The sequence below is a fragment of the Gigantopelta aegis genome, chromosome 1 (genome assembly GCF_016097555.1).
Source record: "Gigantopelta aegis isolate Gae_Host chromosome 1, Gae_host_genome, whole genome shotgun sequence".
In the NCBI taxonomy this organism is placed as follows: Eukaryota; Metazoa; Mollusca; class Gastropoda; order Neomphalida; family Peltospiridae; genus Gigantopelta; species Gigantopelta aegis.
The window spans coordinates 36,384,448-36,395,042 of NC_054699.1; the positions used below are offsets into that span (position 1 = coordinate 36,384,448).

The following is a 10,595-nucleotide window of genomic DNA, read 5'->3' on the forward strand; positions in this document are numbered from 1 at the left end:
CCATTAATTACCTCGACAAGAAACTATATATACTCACTCTAAGCCATTAATTATCCGGACAAGATCATATATATATATATATATATATATATATATATATATATATATATATATATATATATATACACTCACTGTAAGCCTCGACAAGAACCTATATATACTCACTGTAATTCTCGACAAAAAGCTACTTATATATATATTCACTTGGAGCTATTAAGGGACCGTAGCAAAAGTATATGAAGCCAAAAGAGACTAAATCATTTACTCTCTGCAGACCCCCCCCCCCCCCCCCCCCCCCCCCCCAAGAGACTAAAATAAGAGCAACTTTGGCTTCACATTGGAAACGTGACCAAGATGCTATATGAACCACAATGTTTTTGTTGAAAGAGAAAGCTTTGCCTCCTGTTTACCTTCAATAAAAACAAAATAAAGAATATCTAGATGTAAATAAAAAGAATGTTCTGATTTTTAAATTCTCTTTAATAAAACGAAAGTTTAGTTTAAACAATGATTAGTTTAGATTAAATCAGGATCTTAAAATTAAAGTTTTGATATTATTAAACAGGGCTCAATGCAGAAGGTTTGTTTCACTTGCTGCTGGCTAGTAAATGAAATATATTCAGTAGCCAAAATTCTTCATCCACTCGCCACAGATACGGTACTTAACCGGAATAAGCCCGGGGGTGGGGGGGGGGGGGAAATAAAGCATTTAATTAATAGCCAAGTGTGTGTGTGTGTGTGGTGGGGGGGGGGGGGTGTTAACTCACTGCCAGGGCCCTCCATTCAAAGAACCCAGGCAGGAAAGGAAACACGTGACCATGTTTCACGGCTGGTTGTTATGGTTCTTTGCCCTTGCTCGGGGGCGGGACGTAGCTCGCTCGATGCGCGGTCGATGTGGGATCGATCCCCGTCGGTGGGTCCATTGGGCTATTTCTCGTTCCAGCCAGTGCACCACGACTGGTATATCAAAGGATGTGGTATATACTACCCTGTCTGTGGGATGGTGCATATAAAAGATCCTTGCTGCTAATCGAAACGAGTAGCCCATGAAGTGGCGACAGTGGGGTTTCCTCTCTCTCTCTCTCTCTCTCTCTCTCTCTCTCTCTCTCTCTCTCTCTCTCTCTCTCTCTCTCTCTCTCTCTCTCTCTATATATATATATATATATATATATATATATATCTGTGTGGTCCTTAAGTATATGTCTGACGTCATATAACCGTAAATAAAATGTGTTGAGTGCGTCGGTATGCCTCGACAGGAACCTATATATACTCACTGTATGCCTCGACAAGAACCTATATATACTCACTGTAAGCCTGTAAAAGAACCTATATATACTCATTGTAAGCTTGGACAAGAACCTATATATACTCACTGTAAGCTATTAGTTACATCGACAAGATCCTATATATACTCACTGTAAGCCTGTAAAAGAACCTATATATACTCATTGTAAGCCTGGACAAGAACCCATATATACTCACTGTAAGGCATTAGTTACATCGACAAGAACCTATATATACTCACTGTAACCCATTAATTATATCAACAAGAACCTATATATACTCACTGTATGCCTCGACAAGAACCTATATATATACTCACTATACGCCTCGACAAGAACCTATATATACTCACTGTAAGCCATTAGTTACCTCGATAAGAACCTATATATACTCATCGTAAGTCTCGACATGAACCTATATATACTCACTGTAAGCCATTAGTTACATCGACAAGAACCTATATATACTCACTGTAAGCCTGGATAAGAACCTATATATACTCACTGTAAGCCTCGACAAGAACCTATATATACTCACTGTAAGCCTGGATAAGAACCTATATATACCTCCATTAATTACATCGACAAGAACCTATATATACTCACTGTAAGTCTCGACAAGAACCTATATATACTCACTGTAAGCCTCGACAAGAACCTATATATACTCACTGTAAGCCATTAATTACATCGACAAGAACCTATATAGCCTCACTGTACGCCTCGACAAGAGCCTATATATACTCACTGTAAGCCTGGAAAAGAACCTATATATACTAACTGTAAGCCTGGACAAGAACCTATATACACTCACTGTAAGCCTGAACAAGAACCTATATATACTCACTGTACGCCTCGACAAGAACCTATATACACTCACTGTAAACCTCGACAAGAACCTATATATACTCACTGTAAGCCTCGAGAAGAACCTATATGTACTCACTGTACGCCTCGACAAGAACCTATATATACTCACGTTTTGCCATTAGTTACATTGATAAGAACCTATATATACTCACTGTAAGCTTTGACAAGAAGCTATATATATTCAATGTAAGCCATTAGTTACATCGACAAGAACCTATATATACTCGCTGTAAGCCTGGACAAGAACCTATATATACTCAATGTAAGCCATTAGTTACATCGACAAGAACCTATATATACTGACTGTAAGCCATTAGCTACATTGATAAGAACTAATATATACTCACTGTAAGTGTCGACAAGAAACTATATATACTCACTTTAAGCCATTAATTAAATCGACAAGAACCTATATATACTCTCTGTACGCCTCGACATTAACCTATATATACTCACTGTAAGTCATTAACTATCTCGACAAATACCTATATATACTCACTGTACGCCTCGACAAGAACCTATATATACTCACTGTAAGTCATCAACTACCTCGACAAGAACCTATATATACTCACCGTAAGCCATTAACGAAGAACTTTTCCGTGATATAATCACGACAGTTGGCGTTCTCGAATGCCAAATAAAATTTATAGTCTTCATTCAATAACTTGAAACATTCTTCCGAGCTAGTTCGAGGGCATTCCAAGTTACCACACTGACCATACACATCCACAGTGATATACTTCTGAAGTTCCTGCACAATATCCATCCGACGATTCGCACCACGACAGTTGGAGATAAATATGGCAGCCATTTTGGTTTTGCCAGAAGCGAAATTTTTCGGGTAATGTTTCTTCAGATTGACGACCTGACTAGAGTTTGGGAAGAGATCAAACTTTTCATAGGGGGCAACTATTGTAGAATCTCGCCTGTATGTTGCTGTCCAGTTTATATAGCCTTCGTTTTTAGAATAATTGTCTGATACGTATGGACTTTCCAGGACAAAGAGGATCTTCACCGTATCTTCGTCTATATTTGTGGCATAGTCATCAATGTCGGCTAAACTGGTGTGGAATATTACAACATCAACCTTCTTCTTGTATTCGCCACCAACCAGAACACAATTTTGGACCAGACATTCGTCCTCCATAAAACTAACATTTCCCCTCTTCTTCCCCCAAGACTCTGGGGAATTCGAGACTAAAATCACTCTAGGTCTGTGTTGAAGGGACGTAGACTGTTTAAACGAAATCGGAATGTACTTAATCTGCTCCAGTATTCTGTCTTTATCCGAGCTGGTGTCCCACACAGAAAGCGCACCCTCTGTTGCTGATGATCTTGATGTAGTTGGTGGTGGTGATGGTGACATCCGATTATTTGTCTTCAATAGATAATGTGTTTTTTCACTATGTGGCAGCTTTACGAAGCTGTCGCCACCCCAATTCCACAAAACAAACTGAATGATGGTGGACAGAATTAAAAATGTAAAAACCAACAAAATAAACCATCGGTATAAATTTGGCATTATCGCCACGTCGCCAACATAAGACGTTGCTATGGTCGTAATGTCAACGCAGACGATAAGCTAATCTAGACGATACGGAAAGATAAAAAGCACGCGCGTCGTAGATAACCTGTATCAGAGTTGAATATGGCGTACAGGTACACAACTGTAGAACAGACGCTGGTGGATGCCAGCTGACGGGTGGGACGAGGAGAACAGAGGAACCAAAGACGATGTATTCCAACATATTGGTCGAGCACTGTCCAGCGTCTGATAGCGTTCACTAGTCTCATTCTATACTGTAGTCAACGCTGGATTAAACTTGGAGGTACAAGACACGTAACACTCATTTATATAACAGATCAATGTTTAACACCTGGCTTATCTAAAGACATTTTCCAGGCTATATATAAATACACAGACGTTATTCGTTATCTCTACCTCTGTTCTATCGTCCGCCTAGCGTATATCGAGGTCAAAAATGGCCCTTTAATAAACTTAAAGTTTGTTTTGTTTAACTAGACTACTAGACCATTTATTATTTCACAATTGGTTACTGGAGGTCCAAACATTAGGTAATTCTGACATACAGTATTAGCGGAAACCCGCTACATTATTCCATTATCAGCAAGGGATCTTTTATGTAAACTTTCTCACAGACAGGAAACCATATGCCACGGTCTTTGATATACCAGTTGTGGGGTACTGATTGGGACGGGGTAAAACCCAATCTGAGAATGGGTAAACTGAGTGGGTTCGATCCTGTGAATAAAGAACCTCAGGCAAATGCTTTACCGACTGAGTTAGAGCCCCCCCCCCCCCCCAACCCCTCCCCTGGTCCCATATATGCACGTATCTATGAATAAATAAATAAATAAATAACTATATATATATATATATATATATATATATATATATATATATATATATATATATATATATACAGTGTTCTAGCTAGCAATAAATAGAGGGGCGCTGCGCCCTGCCCGCGTTTTGCGCCGCCCTGACGTATTTGTGTCCGCACCGCCCCTGAAAATCTTGTTTCCTGTCAAAGCGTGTACAGTGTTGTTACGAGTCTGAATTCCCAACTAAAAAACGTTTGACAATACATTGTTTGGCCAGTTGTGAAAGCCGATAGCAGTAACGTGGTATGTTTTTTCTTCTTCTATTGTTAGCCGATATAACTGCAGTCTTACAAAGCTTGAATGCGAAGTAATCCTCACACTGTCACGCACATAACCACACACCACCTAGCAAACACCTAGCTGAAAGTAGGCCATCATGATAAACTTCGACAGAATGTCAAATGCGAAATTTTTAAAATAATTTTTGCCGTTGCAAATACCCAGACCAAGATACATATAGTTTTAACTGGTGTCAGTAGTCCTTATCAATGACACATTGATTGCATCTTTATAATATGGCACAGAGTAAACTAGCAACACTGGTTATTTGGTCTATGTAGGCATAACTGTGTTTTGTTAAAAGCATGCCTGCTATTTAATGAAATCTATCTAGACCTTGACATGCAATAATAGCCGTTTTTAAATGCAGTGAGCAACTTGTTACAAATATATCTTTATGTCAATGTTTTAAATTTGTTTGTTCTTTTATTTCTTTATTTCTTTTTATTTATTTCTAATCATTCTCTTTTCTTTCTTTTTTTCATTTCTTGATTTCTTTTAATTATTTCATTTATTTATTTTAAATTACATTAGGGCATGATATTAAATGGTATAAATACTATATATAATAGAAAAAAGAATAGGATTTTTTAGGTGATCCAACCTTTTGTAAAACATTTTAATAGTTAAAGTTTGATTTTATTTAACGACACCACTAGAGCGTTTTAATTTATTAATAATCGGCTATTGGATGTCAAACTTTTGGTAATTTTGAAATTTAGTCTTAGAGAAAAACCCACTATATTTTTCCTTTAGTAGCAAGGGATCGTTTATATACACCATCCCACAGACAGGATAGCATATACCACGGCACATACCAGTCGTGTTACACTGGCTGGAACGAGATTTTTTTTAATAGTGTCTATATTTAGTATATTAGTACAATAATATTGCATTCGACGATGAATGTACTGTTTCATCAAACATCCAAATTTAAGAACAATAAATTTGGGTTTAGAAATTGATTGCCCCCCTCCCTCCAAAAACGTTTTGTAAATAAAACCAGCATAGATATTTCTACATAAACATGTATGATATTTATGAATGTAAAATATTCGATCATATCCAGCACTTGCCTCAAAAATAAGATTTTTGCGTTAAAAATGCCCTACAATTAAATTAGCGCCCTGCCCCATCAAAATCCTAGCTAGAACACTGTATATATATATATATGTATATATATATATATATATATATATATATATATATATATATATATACAGCAGTGTTCTAGCTAGCAATAAACAGAGGGGCGCTGCGCCCTGCCCCCGTTTTGTGCCGCCCTGCCGTGTTTGTTATCGCACACCCCCGGATTATCGCCGCCCTGCCCTAATTCATTGTCAAATAAAAATACAAAATCTTGCTTTTCTCTCAAAGCGTGTACAGTGTTGTTACGAGTCTGAATTCCCAACTAAAAAACGTTTGACAATACATTGTTTGGCCACAGTTGTGAAAGCCGACAGCTGCAGTAACGTGGTATGTTTTTTTGTTTCTATTGTTAGTCGATATGACTGCAGACGAGCGGACAGGCTGTCTTACAAAGCTTGAATGCGAAGTAATCCTCACACTGTCACGCACATAACCACACACCACCTAGCAAACACCTAGTTGAAAGTAGGCCATCATGATAAACTTCGACAGAACGTCAAATGCGAAATTAAATTTTTGAAAGTAATTTTTGCCTTTGCAAATACCCAGACCAAGATACATATAGTTTTAACTGATGTCAGTAGTCCTTATCAGTGACACATTGATTGCATCTTTATAATATGGCACAGAGTAAACTAGCAACACTGGTTATTTGGTCTGTGTAGGCATAACTGTGTTTTGTTAAAAGCATGTCTGCAAAAGCTATTTAATGAAATCTATCTAGACCTTGACATGCAATAATAGCTGTTTTTAAATGCAGTGAGCAACTTGTTACAAATATATCCTTATGTCAATTTTTTTATTTGCTTGTTCTTTTTTTATTATTATTATTATTATTATTATTATTATTTTCTAATCATTCTCTTTTTCTTCTTTTTTTCATTTCTTGATTTCTTTTAATTATTTCATTTATTTTTTAAAAATTACATTTGGGCATGATATTAAATGGTATAAATACTATATATAATAGAAAAAAGAATAGGATTTTTTAGGTGATCCAACCTTTTGTAAAACATTTTAATAGTTAAAGTTTGATTTTATTTAACGACATCACTAGAGCATATAGATTTATTAATAATCGGCTATTGGATGTCAAACATTTTGGTAATTTTTAAATTTAGTCTTAGAGAAAAACCCGCTACTTTTTTCCTTTAGTAGCAAGGGATCGTTTATATACACCATCCCACAGACAGGATAGCATATACCACGGCACATACCAGTCGCGTTGCACTGGCTGGAACGAGATTTTTTTAATAATGTCTATATTTAGTACAATAATATTGCAAACGGCGATGAATGTACTGTTTCATCACACATCCAAATTTAATAATAATAAATTTGGGTTTAGAAATTGATTGTCCCCCTCCCTTCAGAAACGTTCTACATATATGATATTTATGAATGTAAAAAATGTCCTACAATTAAATTAGCGCCCTGCCCCATCAAAATCCTAGCTAGAACACTGTATATATATATATATATATATATATATATATTATATATATATATATTTATATATGTGTGTGTGTCTATATATATATATGTGTGTGTGTGTGTGTGTGTGTGTGTGTGTGTGTGTGTGTGTGCGCGCGCGCGTGTGTGTGTTAAGGGCGACTATTGCGGTCAGTTTTACTATAGTATGTTTTGAAGTTGATTGGATTGGACTGGATAAGGGTTTAACGTGCGTATATACCACGAAAGTTTCACGCATGCCTGATACGGGCTTAATCTCTGACTTTCGCCAGTGACTAAGTCTGGGCCGGGGGGGGGGGGGGGGGGGGGGGGGGGGGGGGTGGGGGGGGAGGGTAAGTTTTTGAAATGGGCAGAATTTGGAATAAAATATTTAGTAGTCGGTCAAAGACCTAAGTCCTAAAGAGAATAACCTGCTGTAACCTAATCATGTCTGGACTAAGAAATTAATTCCAAAAGTATTTTTGATTGCTCGGCCTAAAAGGTTTTAAGGTGATTTGAGAAATTGAATGGGCGCCAAAGTAAAGTGCGTTGGACTATTTACAAAAAAAAAAAAAATATAAGAATTTTGAACGACGGCCAAAAAATTTAAAGTCCAACTAAGCCCCAAAAAGGAGGTTACCTGTCCTAAGAAATGCTGACGCCTACGGCGAGCTGATGAGCGGTCCGGCGGTCAAGATCTGGACTTCGTGCTTCGTGTCTATGATAGCTGGGGTGACCTAGTGGTAGTCGGCGCCAAAGATAGCCTTGAGGATCCTGTGGGTGGTCTGGATATCCATCTCTCGTAGCAGGATCGCTTGCTGATAGCAGTTTCGGCGCCGGTGGGTCACAACGAGTCCCGAGTGACCGTCCTTGGTCCGGAGGTGGTGAAGTTCGAACTCGGTACCATCCTGCAGTGGAGTCCAAGCCTGGTTGAGTAACTTCCCCATCAGCTTGCCGGGGTCGGTGGTGTCCCCCTGCACGGAATGCCGGAACGCTGGCTTGATCTTCCTAACTTGAAGCTTCTATGCGTCTTCCGGCTGGGCTGGGGGGAGGGTAATTTGAGGGCTCGGCGGCTTGTCCGTGTCGGGCTGGATGGCAGGTATAGTAGCCTTGCGCTTATCCGCCGCAACAACAACAGGTCCCTTTGCTGGCTCAACGGGAGCTGTCGGTAAAGTTGACCGCTGCACCGGAGCAGGCATGGGCGTAGAGGTCGACACAGGAGGCGGTGGCGGCGACTGGGCCATAGCGGTGTCCAGTAGGCCTGCCGTAGCGTCGAAGGTACAGCATCTTGTCTTATCGCGAGCTCGGCGTAGGATGATTGAAGTTGAATGCAATATTTTGATGACGTTTGAACGCGCGCCACAATTTGATATGATACTGAGATTTCGAATGGACATTTAAAATATATCCTACTGATTTGTCGTCAGAATGGTTTTCATACGCACGGAACATGAACTTTTTTTTATTATATTACTATAAATGTGGAAATGATCTAAGTAAGCTTATAGCGAGATATCTGCACCACGTTGACCCAGACAGAGTTTGGTCATAGTCGAAATTCATTGTCGTACACACTTTGGAGCAACACAACAGACGGTCCCGTCTTACGAAGCCATCTTAGCGCTAAGATTACCTATAGTACAAATGTAGTTATGCAATTAAGGTGACCTTATCGCTAATACGATAGTACTAGTGTCTCCTGTAAACCCTATCTTGTCACTATAGTGTATAGATATCATGTTTCTCATATGACGTTGTGTAACGGCCTTAGTGTAATAAAGATCTGTTCTGTTCTGCAAATGTAGTTATACAATTAAGGTGATCTTAGCGCTAAGATCACGTTTAGTGTAAATGTAGAATTAACGGGGCTACTGAGTGGCTTATAAAACTTTAGAGTCTAGACTCAATCTCTAATGAGACATGCATCTAGATTCGCGCGAAACCACCCAGGTAAATGTTCCTCACAACCAAAGTGGTCACGTGCTTAAATGACCTATCTCTCGACCAATCAAAGTACAGCTGACATTTGAACAGTGTAGCTCAATAATAACAATTATCTACGAAAAACACATGGACACGCTATCAATAGCGCAAGTTTCTTCCCCCACCCCACACTACCTTGTGATGTAAAGACTTCCGCGGCCAACGGTTTAGTGTAGTACCCGCATCAGAACATATTACTGTAACAGTTAAATCAACTTGTAATTACGAATCACAAACTTTCATTACGATAGTCCAGCACTCTACCAACTGAGCAAATAGGGAAATTCCTACTAGCTACTGCCAGCATAGCGTACTTTATACCAACAACACTACATTATATATACTCACTGTAAGCCATTTACAAAGAACTTTTCTGTGATATAATCACGACAGTTGGCGTTCTCGAATGCCAAATAAAATTTATATTCTACGTTCAACAACTTGAAACATTCTTTATGTCTAGTTCGTGGGCATTCCAGTGTTTTACCTGGAGGAGTTTTGGCTATACACATCCAACCGTGATATACTTCTGAAGTTCCCGCACAATACTCAAACGACCATTCGTACCGCGACAGTCGAGACAAATATGGCAGCCATTTTGTTTTTTCCAGAAGCGAAATTTTTCGGGTACTTTTTTTTTAAGTGATCACCACACTAACCTTTGGACGACAAAACCGAAAACTTTTCATACGGAGCAAATATTAATAGAATAATAAATGTGATGTTGCTGTCCAGTTTATATAGCCTCTAAGTCTAAAATGTCCGCCCGAACTGTGTGGGCTTTCGTCATGCAAAGAAAATCTTCACAGTTATTTGTTAATGTTTGTGGCATATTTGCCAATGTCGGCTATACCGGCGGTCATAAAATAGTATGGCATCAACCTTCTTCTTGTGTTCGCCACCAACAAGAACACAATGTCTGGACCAGAGATTCGTCGTCGATGAAACTAACATTGCCCTTTTCTTCCTCCAAGTATTCTGGGGAATTCGAGACTAAAATCACTCTAGGTTTGTGTTCAAGGGACGTAGACCGTTTGAACGAAACTGGAATGTACTTAATCTGCTCCAGTATTCTGTCTGTGTCCGAGCCGGTGTCCCATACTGAAATTTCACTTTCCATTCCTAATGATGTTGTTCTTGATGATGATGATGATGATGATGACAATG

At 38.8% G+C, this 10,595-nt stretch overlaps 1 protein-coding gene across 1 annotated transcript in view; it reads right to left on the reverse strand.

The window, feature by feature from the left end:
• Positions 1 to 3,525, reverse strand: part of LOC121378023 (glycoprotein 3-alpha-L-fucosyltransferase A-like) — a 6,752-nt gene extending 3,227 nt beyond the window's left edge. Inside the window, exon 1 of the mRNA XM_041506153.1 lies at positions 2,732 to 3,525. Coding sequence (XP_041362087.1) covers positions 2,732 to 3,525 — 794 coding nt within the window. The remainder of the gene's footprint in view (positions 1 to 2,731) is intronic.
• Between the last annotated feature and the right edge of the window lie 7,070 nt (positions 3,526 to 10,595).